Below are 13,524 nucleotides of genomic sequence, written 5' to 3' on the forward strand. Positions count from 1 at the left end.
CTAATCAATATCCACCAAATTCCAAATTAAGATCAGATAAACTTGTTTCTTTAAAATCAAATTTAAATAAACAACAGTCAACTTTGATGACCTTTAGCAATCAAGCTAATAATGTGGCTGAAGCCAGTTTTGTTATTGCCTGGAATATTGCTCGTGCAAAACGCCCGTATGCAGAGGGAGAGTTTATTAAAAAAAACTTGGAAGGTGTACTCAAAGTTTTAGATCCAAATAATGCAGCATTGCACAAAGTTGTTTCGCAAAATTCCCATCTCGAGACACACAACCAAACGACGCATAACTGCAATTAATACATCTCTTGAATATAATTTAAAAAATGATTTGAAGAACTGTATTGCATTCAGCTTAGCCCTTGACGAATCGACAGATATCACAGATCTTCCACAATTGGCAGTTTTCATACGTTTTGTTTCACTTGATTTCGTTGTTAAAGAAGAATTATTAGATTTAGTAGCACTTCAAGAGTCAACCCGCGGTGTCGATATTAAAAATGCATTAGATTCCATAATGAAAACTTTTGATGTGCCTCTTAATAAACTTGTAAGCATTGCAACTGATGGAGCTCCGGCAATGCTGGGTAAAAAAATCGGTCTTATTGGGCTTTTAATAGATGATTCTCAAATTCCACAATTTATACCGATTCACTGCATAATTCACCGAGAACATCTGGTTAAAAAATATTTAAAATATCCTGATGTTATGAAAACAGTATTACACATTGTAAATTACATTCGCACCAATGCAAAAAATCATCGAGAATTCAAAAATTTCCTTGAAGAATTAAAGGACGAAGAACTTCCAAATGACATTAATTTCTTTTGCATTGTTAGATGGTTATCTAGCTACAACGTATTAAATCGTTTTGTAGATTTGTTTGATCCAATAACTGCATTTCTAAAAAAAAAGGAAATAACTTATTCTGAATTAGACGATGACGAGTGATTACAAGACTTGATGTTTTTGACTGATGTCTTGGAACATTTGCAAACACTGAATTTACAATTGCAGGGGAAAGATAAAATAATATCTGACCTCTCACAGTGTATATTTAGTTTTCAAACTAAATTGCAACTTTTTCAAAAGGACATTAAAAATGAAACATTTTTTCATTTTCCTCGAATTAAAAAAATTTGTTCCAATATTAAATAAGAAAAACTCAACGAGTATATAAAAAAGCTAGAAGGAATATTGACGGAATTCCAAAATAGATTTCAAGACTTGAAATATTTTAAATCGTCTCTAGATTTTTTTCTGAATCCATTTGAAATTAACATAATTCAAGGTGAGTTTTCCATTTCCAGTATAATTATGACCCAAAAAGCATCTGGAGAATTAGAATTAATAGAGATGCAAGAAGATCAAGCTCTACAATTAAAATATAAGTCGACGTCGATTATCGAATTTTGGAAATTTGTACCAGAACCGAAGTATCCTGAATTAAAAAAGGCTGCTTGTCGAATTATTTCAATATTCGGAACAACGTACTTATGTGAATCATTTTATTCCACTTTAAAATTCGTGAAATCCAAACACCGATCAGTATTAACTAACCAGCATCTCAAAGAACTACTGAGAAGTGCTGTCACGAATTACTCACCAAATTTTAAAGAATTATCAAGAGAAATAAAATAAATGTGTTTAATTTTTAATATTTAAATTCAATGCACATATTTTGTACTTTTATTCATATGTTTTCAATAAATATAATTTCTGTAAAAAAAAATTTTTTAATACCTTTTTTGCATACCTTTTAAATACGTATTTAATTGCGGCTCGCGAAACATTTCAAATTTTGAAAAATGGCTTCGACTATCAAGGAGCTTGGCCACCCCTGTAATATAACTTCGATTTCTCAATTCGGATACATTATAATAGGAATATAGCGTATCGTCAAACATACATATCTATGAATAATCGTTTACGCGTTTTCATTCGGTCCGTTTACCGGTCGTGCTTATGTTGTGCAATTATTAGAAAGAGACAGTGAAATAAATTGAGAGTTCATTGACCCTGCCAGGACATCAGCTGTTGATACTCTGATCGGTGGATCTACTCGGTGACAAATATTTTTTATCGAAGCTAGTTTCTTCATGAATCAATGGGTAAGTTTTATTTAAGATGTTTTTGTATTTTTAAAATTAAATGTACGCAGCAATTGATTTATTTCATTTCAATGAGGTACCGCATTAGATATTCCATTCCAGTTTTATCCCATTCCATAGACATGGTACTCATTCGTTTTGAAACGTGAATTTATTCGTTTGCTTCATTACAATGGTTGACACAATTAATTTTCGTGAATTTATTTTTTTTCTTTTCGAGAGCGTAAAATGAATACAATATACTTGGTCTAGGTAAACAACAACTAATTGGTTTATCTCTCATTTACGAATTACGAAGAACTTAATATTATTCTTAACTTCTTAATTCATTATTTGATGTAACTTTCACCTAATAGCTTCCTGTTATACCCACGTTTTACCGACGCGACATGGTATCGATACGTTTGTTCACGATCACGATCGACCGTCATTTTCGAAGCTGTCGCTCTCGCGTCTGAGCGTGCGAAATCCTCGCGCTCTAATTGGTCCGTGTTTTTCCTTAATAATTCAAAAACGAAGCTTCAAACCCCATTTTCGCAAAGGAAAATCTTGTTCAGAATGACGTCCTCTATCATCCCTTTCAGGGAGTAACACTAGTTACGGGACACCCTGTTCCACTAAATGGATTTCAAGGATTGCGATTTTCATTTTTTGACTTTTGTCCACGTTTTCGCTGTTTTTCGCCACTGTGCGTTGTTCAATATGTAACGACTCTAGAACCTAGGTTCAGATAGTTACTAGCACTAGGAAGGTAAAGAGCGGCTTTTACCAACTAAACGACTCGTTTTAGAAAATAACTAAATGTAAAGATTGTGGGATTCGTGTGGTGTGCGGTTAAGGAGTGAAATCCACAGGTCAATATCTTTCAACAATAGGGTTTATTCAATAAAATAACGAAGATGATGAATTTAACAAATAACAAGTAACAAATAACAACAAAATACGAAAAGTATACTGGTTTGATCAAAACAAACTAAATAGATTTTTATATAATATTAGTAATAGAAATAATAGAACTTGGCAAATTAAACAATACGTAATAGGTAATTGTGATTCTAACAAAATGACTCTCGCTAGTTAATACTTTATATTATATCGTACCTAAGTCTGATTTCGGATGAAGCTAACTTCGCTTTTATGTAATTAACTGAATTCGGTTTTCTATAAGATTTGATTCTCGGTTTCGAACGCTATCGCAATGACAACGTTTATATTGATTGATACGTTTGTAGTTTATATAATGAATATTCTTTACGGAATTATTTAATATTAGCGCGTGATAGTCTACCGCAGCGAGGAACACGACCTAAGTGTGATTCTCTAAGTGTACCTAAATACGCTTTCGCAAAGTTAGATAGATTAATGATTTTATCTGATATCTAACGCGGTGTAGTCGACTACGGAAATTACGCTGATGACAGAACAATATTCTTTCATTAATTCAAGTTCAAAATTTGTTTGAATCTATTTGAATTATTTCCTCGGAACAGTTACTCTTTTAATCTGGCTCGACAACTAATTGTCCATGACCCTTTTTGTCAAAACGAACACTGACAGCCAAAACCAGATCGCTTAATTGGGGAGCCTGTTGTTCACTGGCTACTAGAACGACCCACGACCAAGTATCCAAATGGCGTATACCCGCTTTACCAGTCAAGTATTAAGAATCGTTGCGGCTCCTTGACAGCGAAAACTGTTCCGGTTATATTTATCTGAAGACTTCTAGCTCGCTCGACTTCGAAAACTGTTCTGCGATTTAGGCGAGTTTCGCTCGGCCTTTTATACTCGCCAGTCTGGCAATTTCTCGGAAAACCCCCATAACGTCGAAATATATAATTATCGTATAAATTCGCAATTAAACATTAATTGTACAAACGAACGATTTAATTACATTATCAATATCGCAACCTATATAATAGTTTATATTCCTGATATAAAAATAGTGATTTAATAGTGTTTTAACGAAAATCGCATTTTCTATCCTCCTCTATGTACTACGCACGACTTCTATACGAATCGAAACTAAATGTATAAGCATACGATGCTTCTAGAACATTCCATTGGACAATATTATAATTTACAATATATACTGCAATAAACTAACATCTGACTCTATTTCCGGATAACATAATATTAGTACGCTCGATATGTATTGACTGATTTGTTTAACTAATGGTTTTTAATAACTAATAATGTCCTAATTGTAAAATGTATTCTTATCCTTCTTTAGGATTACGCGAGAATACTAGGAAATTCGGGGCGAGCATCGTGGCACGTAGGCACATCGCATTACGGAATTTTCCATATAGAATTATACATTTATTCGAATGACTATAAAATAATACATTAATTTTGTTTTTAATTGTTCTAACTTAACTTGATTGTCTTTGTAAATTACATTATCCTTTCTAAATTGAAAATATAAAATAGTTATTGAAAAATGAAAATAAAAATAAATATATATATATATGTATCGGTTACCGACCGTTGAACTAAATACATAAGGTAATTGGTATATTATGTACTGTCGGTAATAGTCTATTATTGTCGGTAACTAACTATTCTCACAGTGGGTAATGAAATTGAACATAGGACTGTCATACAGTGTATATTCTATATAAGCAAATCTTTCGGGAGTGAAGTTGTGCTTATATCGTACAGGTCCTACATTGATTGATGTCTTGCCGAACGTAGAAAAGGACAGAAGAGAAAAATATCACGGTCGCCGTTTGCGTATATCGTAAAGGTGCTACATTTCGAGCGATGGAGACCGAACGTAAACAAACAGTGACCTACTAGAAGGACACTCCTAATGCAAAAATAAAACTTTTTTATTTTTTATTTTTTTTTGTTTAAATTTTTTCCATCATATTTGTAACATTTTTCTCATTAAAATGAGACCAAACACGACATACTTCGGGACATATTTACTTGTAATTTCAAGTGTTACGCGTACATCGATGATTTTACTCTAATAAGATATTGGAAGTAAATATAACTCAAATTACGTCATGTTTGGTCTCATTTTAATCAGAAAAATGTCGCGAATATGATGGAGAAAGTTATATAAAGAAATGGATGAAAAATAAAAAAATTACCAATGCTCCAGTATTGCAAACAATCGAACAGACTTTTGATCTTTGCCGACTGCCACGATCGTAGAGTCTCTTTCTTTTTGACTCGCTATCCTCTTCGACGTGAGAAACTTTTATCGTCAATTAAACCAGTAAATATAGTCTAAATTATGTCGTGTTTGGTCTCATTTTAATCGGAAAAATGTCAAGAATTAATTGGTAAAAGTTTGATAACGAAAAAGTCAAAAATAAAAAAGTTTTATATTTGCATTGGTATTGTCTCACAGATACTCTAATAACCCGGGTCACGTTACATTTCCCGGCGAGCGAACCTCGGGCGTCTCGAGGGGTCTTCCCCCCAGTGGTGGGGATAATATTTGTGCTTATATCGGAAAGGACATTTTTGCTTATATGGAATGAACACTGTATATGGAAAAAACTCTTCCCGGGATGTTACAAATATGTAAATACTTAAAGGTACCTGCCTTCTCACTACGAAATTGCAAATGAACCATAAATTTATTGCTTCTCAAATAATGTTTAACATGAACAGGATACGTGATAATTTTAATCCTTATAAAGACTTTTTTAAAATCAATTTTTATATTAACATTCATAAAACAGCTCTCTATTATTTTGTTTCGAAAATACGAAGAATATCTCATGTTTTATTTTGTAAAGGAAAACGTATTTGTGTTCTTAGTATTGATAACAACATAACATTATAATTATATAATTATCAATAGTAAACTGTAGATGTAAAATATATGTGTGACTTAGAGTTGCAAATTTTTAACCTTGCTTGAAATAATTAATTTGTGATATACGTTTATCTACTCGTGTTTTAATTATTTAATGTTAAGAATAATTACCTGTTATTTTGTTATGTCTTTGGTTTAACTACGATAGAGTACGATTTTAGTACGATTTGAGTATGATAGATTATTTGTAATTATCACTTTCTCTATCAGTAAAGATTAATTTTCCACCGTGATCCTATGTGCTGTTCACGCGTTTTTTGAAAATTATACACATATTTGCTCTCGTGAAAATCTTCTCAACCGGCAAATGTTTAGCGAGCCTCGAAAATATTTTCCATCGAACCATCAACATCAATACCGTTGTTCAAATAAATCATTAGTCATTCGATGGCTCGTGTGCACATGGTCAAAGATATTTCCGTGCCCATTTATTTCACGCTTCGTAATAACCAATACCGTGCAGATGGTTTCACCGCGCGTAACAATACTCGAATATTTTTGTATGGGAGGACGTTTATTTTTATAGATATTCAATCAACACATTCCTCTGTCAGAAATAACGAAACATTCGACAATCAGTAAATTTAACCCTCCATAAAATCCCTGTTTTATTTTATTCACCTCGTATTCCAGATACTCAAACACTTTTTTTGCGAACTATTAAAATTGAAATTATATTAACAATAAGTGTAACATACAGGGTGTTAACCAGGTCGATAGAAAGTTTGCAACAGACGATAAAATAAGTCATTTAGAACATATTTTATAATTGTTTTTGAGATATTGGCCACTTTGTTAATTTTGCATATTACTAAACATTTCTTAAGAAAACAATTGTAGAAAATTTATTATGATTATTTAAACGCCAAATTTGTATGTTTTCTTATTTTAAGAACGTGTGTTCGGCCGCGAATCGAGACCTTTGCTGCGACTAAGGGATTTATTACAGGATTCAAGTGGTTCGACGCGTAAACCACCGTGACTAGCTTGATACCTCGAAATAATATATAAGGAATATACCTTTTGTCTATCAAGTCCTATCCGGACTTGACGTAAGCATGTGCTTGCCATAATTCGACTAATGACTATACCTTATTTTTTGAACAGTTTTAACAAACAAAAGCATGGATTTTCTCAACTGTCACCCTCTGAAACGCGAGTGTGTTCGGATGATTTTTCTTTATCAAAGAGTCAGTCGATTGTTGAATCTTGTGCGAGTCGAATCAAGAGTCAAGAAGTTTCACGTAGAGTAACATCGAAGAACCATTGCAGGGTGGTTTTTGAGATCAATCATAACACTATTCGAGTAGGGACCGTGCACTCCTCGAATAGGCCATTGTAGGGTAGTATCAGAGCAATCACACACTATTCGAGCGCGACCCTACACTCCTCGAATAGGCCACTGTAGGGTGGTAAAGATCATACATTGTAAGACTATTCGAGTGGGACCCTATACTCCTCGAATAGATCATCGTGAATAATTCCATGCAATGTGGATTATAGCACGAATCGTAATTTAGATTTTTGGTAAGGTAAAAATAAAGCTTTGTAAAATGTTCAACAATAACAAATAACAATTTATTAATCAAAGGTATATCTTTGCTGTGCGTGTGCTCGCTCAAGAGTCGCGATTCCGAATGCCACGAGGCCCACGTTCGTTGCCATGCGTACCCCCATAAAATAAAAACGAATCGCCTTGGTGTAACGGTCTTTGAAAAAATTCCTATCACAAAAACATGTCGTATGAGCTTTGCTAATAACGGTTATGGAAAAAACCGAGCCGATACAAAGTATATCGGTACGCCACAGTTGAGAATGTATCGGTATGCTACCTCCTAGACGCAGTATCGGTACGCTACAGTAACAACATTGAGCGAGACCCTGTGCTCCTCAAATCAATCAATAATGATACTCAACAACATACACAACATATAGATACTCATTCACACTTTCACCGTTCAATCATTAAGAAATATATATTTTGCAAGGGGTTTTTTATGCCGCAAGGCTTTTTCCCCTAATTCGAGTCATTCGAGTCAATAAATTATCATGATTTTTCAGGCTCAATTCTGTCTACTTAAATAATTTTTATTTACCCTCCTCCTCAATCAAATTCATACATTCCTTTGAAACACGAAATTTCTCCATGTTGAAAAGATTTCGACGATACAACGTGTTTTATATAAATCACGCAATCAAATTTTTGTAAATGTGATTCTAAATATTTAGTAAGAGAATGAACTACCTGCATACTGTGCATTGTAATTAAAGTAAATTTTAATCGCTCCTTTCTTAAAAACAGCTAGTTCCTATCAAATTGAAATGTTTGTAAAAACTTCATTTTGTCTTATTTCTAATGGGATTACGCTGTTGCCAAACTTCAACCTTAAAACTTATTTTGGATTATTACTTCTCTATTATTCATTGTCAGTATTGTCTGTTTCGCTATATGTCATAATGCCAATTATTCTAACTAATTGTCATCTTCGCCAATATTACGCAAAGCCGCTTCTTTATTGGTTTTCTTGTTACTCATTTTAATATTTTACAAGTTTGATTCTGATTCTTTGGTTAATCAAAAATTTGTAATTAATGAAAACTACTTAACTCCAAGGAAGCTGCAATGCTACATTGCTAAACGAATTGTATGAGGAAGCCAACTAACATTTAAAATTCCATTTTATCTTCTAACTCGTTTAATTATCTGCACAACGTCCCCAGTCTGCTGTGAGCCAATATAAATCATTATGTCTGCTAACAATTTTTTATTTATGACTACTGACATGGTGAATGACTATATTTTTTTAAAGATTAACAATAACTGATGTTTTTTTACTTTGTGCAGATGCTTTAAAAATACATATTTATAGATACATATACTACTTGCACACAGACAACGTAAATTCTATTCTTATTCAATTATAAGAAAGGAATCCGGAACTCCGCTATTATTATGCTGCAATATTAATTCTGCCTCTTCATGTTTCAAGCTCAATATTCGATAAATTCCATGAACTGAAACGGACTAAAGATCCCTGAAAAAAAATATTTAAAAAAATATTAAAATACACTAGAAAAAAAACATTATTATTGCCGTCAGTGCAAAATGACGATGCAAGGTATAAAGAATGTGGGTGATAAAATAATACTTTTGAATAATGATGTAATCAAAATTTACTTCAAGTTTTATACATATATTTAATCAAACTGCTTGCGTTTATTCTTATGAACCCTCCACCACTTATAGGTCAGATCATTTTTTTCTTTGTGTCTAAATTCCTGAACACTGATATTCCAATATTTATATATCCGGACTCTCTTTTTAGGCAATCTTAGGTTATAGAATGCCTATTATGACGGGAAGATTAGACCTCAGTACAAGTTTTTAGCGATACAACAGTTTAATGGTTTTTCGTTCCTTCAGACACGTTTGTAATTTTGAATCAATAGTTTTTAACATTAGCAACAATAAGACCCAAGGAATCATTACGTTCTAGCGAATATTTTTTTATTTATTGTTAGCCACATCTGGTTGCTAGAACCCTTATCCTTAGCAGTAGTCTTTTATTTGCAGTTTTCCTATACATGTCGAGGTACGACACGGGTTTAATTGTTACAGTCATTTTGGGAAAAAGCCATTCCTACTTCATACGTCATTTGCATTTCCATTTTTACTCAAATTCAACTAAATCAATATAAAAGAGAGAAATGTTTTCTCTCATCAATGCTCCAACAATTGTCGCCTTTGTAAACCGTAAAACATTTTCTAAGGGACACTCTTGAACAAACAGTCATCCAATACATAGCTAAATAAACTCTAGTCGTCCGAAGTCAAATTCATTTCTTAAATACACTTATACTCACATAAATACACTTATGCATATAATAAAAAGGGCATCATTGAACTAAATCAAAAATAGAGCATGTGTTCACCACTTACGATCTGGGAAGGACAATAAAATTTCAGTCACACAACATCTACCTGGTCGACAACTTTTTTACCTGAAGGAAAAGAAGATTTCTTGCACTTTGCTAGTACAGTGTTCATTCTATATACGAAAAATGTCCTTTACGATATAAGCAAAAATGTTATCCCCACCACTGGGGGGAAGACCCCTCCAGACGCCCGTGGTTCGCTCGCCGGGAAATGTAACGTGATCCGGGCCTTCGTATATCCGTGAGACAATATCAATGCAAATATACAACTTTTTAATTTTTGACTTTTTCGTTATCAAACTTTTACCAATTAATTCTTGACATTTTTCCGATTAAAATGAGACCAAACACGATATGACTTACAAGTAAACCTACCCAAGTGTCACTCTCCGATTTTTATGAAATTTGGATATGTTATAGTACATGGAAAATTAGGGGACACGTATTTTTTTTTATCTGCGGTAAAACATATTTAGGGTATAAAACAACCCCCCAAAGTGTGAGGGTAAAATGGAAAAATTGCGATATTTTGAGATCAGTGAAGCAATTTTGATGATTTTTGGTATGAAAGTATCTTTCGATAGAAGACAAAAGTTGGCCTAGGTATGTTGGAAGGGGAGTGAAAATTAGGGGTTGAAGTACCCTAAAGCGACCAATTTCTTGCTGCAAAAAAATCAGTTTTGATCTGATCGACATAAAATCTATTAAAACTTCAAGAGGAAAGTTAATTGGGGAACACGTATTTTTTTTTTTTTACATAAATATTTGGGACATAAATAACTCCTAAATTACCGCGCTCGTTTGGCATTACGCATGAAACACCTTGCAAAACTGTATCTCTTAACTGTTCGATCTTTTTAATATATCGGTTTTTTATGTTACTGAATGGAAATCTGAAATCAAAATTCAATATAACGGATCCATTATGGCGGACGAAAACTCAAAAACCTACTTAAATAGACTGTATCTGTGATATGCGATTTTCAAAATATAATACAATTTCTGACATTCATTGTGTTAGAAAATTCCCAATGACCCACCCTAATAAAGCAGGGACGACGGGCACATGGCCGTCCTATGACGACCGCCGCGGGGTAGAGGCCTGACGCTGTGACGTTCGGGCCATAAAACAACCCTGGGGCCTCAAGCTTCGCGGGGACTAGAAAACCTATAGGGAAAACCACTTAAAAAAAACGCATCAACAGTAGTACCTCTTGGGTGATATGGAAAACTATTGACAAAATTGTAATTATTATAACATGTATTATTATTATTATATGTATATATAGAAGATGTTTATAGATGTAAACATAGTATTAATAACTTTAATAATCTGTAAAAATAATAATTATTAACAGTCCAAGCAAAATTTTTAATCACGGATGGATCCCAACAAATCTATCGTACGACGTCCCTGGCACACGGCGTCACGTGGGCAGTCTAGCGCGGGAGTAGGGGCACGGTAGGCGTCTACTCCAAAATCGGCCGAAAAGTGCAACTAAATCCGAGCACTGGTCTAGGATGTTGGTTTTTTTTGTCTAGTGTCGCCTCTTGTTGTATGCCTATTTTTTGGCATAGCCAAAAATTTTGCCACCTTGTTATAAATTAATGGATAATAATTAGTTTCCTAAAAATTCAATTAATACAAATCTTATGTTTTTAAATCTTTCTAAATCTCGATTAGTTTGACTGCAATTATTATATTATTATAATTACGATGCTTAAATTTTATTCGTAACAATAAAATTCTTTTCTGAGCAAATAAAAGTTTGATATAACTAAAATAAAGTTGTTAATGACGAATTGTATGTACTTGAAATCCCAGAGGGAGTTCCCGCAAAATTAAATTAATTTTTTGTTTATAATCTCTTCAACAAATAATAATATTATACTGCTGTTTTTTGGCTGTTCCATTGTTAATAACACTTTTCGTAGACTTTTCGAAATAAGAAAGAATGGAAAAACTGAAGTACCAACATGACTGTAATCATGTTCGGGAGAAACCTGTAAAATGTATAAGTTCATTCGAAGGAACGGTGGAATGAATGCGGCGGATGCGATGGTTCTTTTCTAAAAATCGTGCAATTTTCCGGGTAATTGCGGAGCTTCGCAGAACTTGAGAGAACAATTTTTCTCAAAGGTAATGACGAACGAACGAACGAGATGTTTCAAACTGTTGAATCGCTGTGCCTGCATTACGGGACGCATTTTGTTTTGACGATCGCTTGTTCGCATAAAAATGTTGAGGATCTAAAACGTGTAAAATCTGGAGCATGAAAACTGGAACAATGCAATCGATTCATGGAATGTAATGAAAAACCATTTTTTATGCAGGTGCCTGAATAGAACGTAGAAGCGTGAAATGATTATCAGATAATTAATTCTGGAATCATCACGTGAAAAATAACTAGTATTTCAAAAAATATGAAACGGTAAGTGTATAATATTTAGGAATGTTTTAACTTCATAGATTTGTACGATCTTGTTGGAGTTTTGAATTTACGCGCTTTTAAAACTCTTTAATGAAGAAATTCGCGGTCCTTCGTTTTCTGTTTTTGGTTGCCGTGCAGCGTTTGTGTGTTTGGAAAATTGTTAGTGACTTCACGTTTTACGATGCCCGGCGTCTTCTTGTAATAATTTATTTTGCGTATTTTTAATAAAAATAAACTGTGTTCACTATTAAAAATCCATCAGGTTATGGGCCCAGGAGACTCAGAGACTTGGGTAACCGGTGAAAAATAATTAAATGTGTAAAAATAGTGATCAGCAGTAAAATAAGATAAACCGCGTGCGTCGTGTGTGTAAAAAGAAATTGAAAATGAATATCGGAAGGGTTGAACAAATTCAAAAATTAAATTCTACGAACTATGATACCTGGAAAATACAAATGAAAAGTATTCTTCGCTACAACGAATTATGGGGGTACGTAGATGGAAGCATTCCAAGGCCACGCGAAAATTACGGAGAATGGATCATAAAGGACGAAAAGGCTCTCGATTCAATCATTCTTAGTGTACAACCCGATCAATATAATTATGTTAAGAAGTCGGAAACTTCGGCAGATGCATGGCAGGTATTAAAACAAAAATATGAATCTAAAAGTCCTATGCGACAATGTGCTCTATTCAAACAGCTATATCGTTTAAAGAAAGTATCAAGTCAAAGTATGACGCAGTTCATAAATGAGTTCATGAACATTGCGGAGCAGCTTGAAGAATGTGAGCTAAAATTGTCCGAAAATTTATTGTCCATTTGGTTGTTAAACTCTTTACCTCATGAATATGAAACTTTAATTATAGCAATTCAATCAAGAGAGCACAATGCCATCATTAGAAGAACTGAAAAGCAAGATACTTGAAGAAGAATCAAGACAAACGGAAAATATAAAGCAGCAAGAAGACAGTGCAGAAGGGGCCCTATTGTCCAGTAAAAATAAGCCGTACAAGAAAAATATAATACAGAAAAATAATACACAAAATGAACAAGGAAGGAGATTTAACATAAAATGTTTTACATGTGGCAAACCGGGACATATTGCAAAGAATTGCAGATCAAAACCAAAAGTTGGAAATAAGAGAATGGCACAGGATGCGTTTACAGCAAGTGCTTTCAGTACAACCACTCGAAGAGCAG

General features: G+C 33.5%; 1 protein-coding gene across 1 annotated transcript; it reads left to right on the forward strand.

The window, feature by feature from the left end:
* The first annotated feature begins 231 nt into the window (after positions 1-231).
* Positions 232-960, forward strand: LOC105663097 (general transcription factor II-I repeat domain-containing protein 2A-like). The gene has a single exon (XM_076529591.1). It carries the CDS (start codon positions 232-234, stop codon positions 958-960), a length of 729 nt encoding a protein of 242 aa, XP_076385706.1.
* Positions 961-13,524: the final 12,564 nt, after the last annotated feature.

The sequence above is a fragment of the Megachile rotundata genome, chromosome 3 (assembly GCF_050947335.1).
Source record: "Megachile rotundata isolate GNS110a chromosome 3, iyMegRotu1, whole genome shotgun sequence".
NCBI classification, from domain to species: Eukaryota; Metazoa; Arthropoda; class Insecta; order Hymenoptera; family Megachilidae; genus Megachile; species Megachile rotundata.

Bases quoted from the DNA above. Each gene is read 5' to 3' on its own strand.
- LOC105663097 (XM_076529591.1), top strand. From the start codon at position 232: ATGCAGCATTGCACAAAGTTGTTTCGCAAAATTCCCATCTCGAGACAC.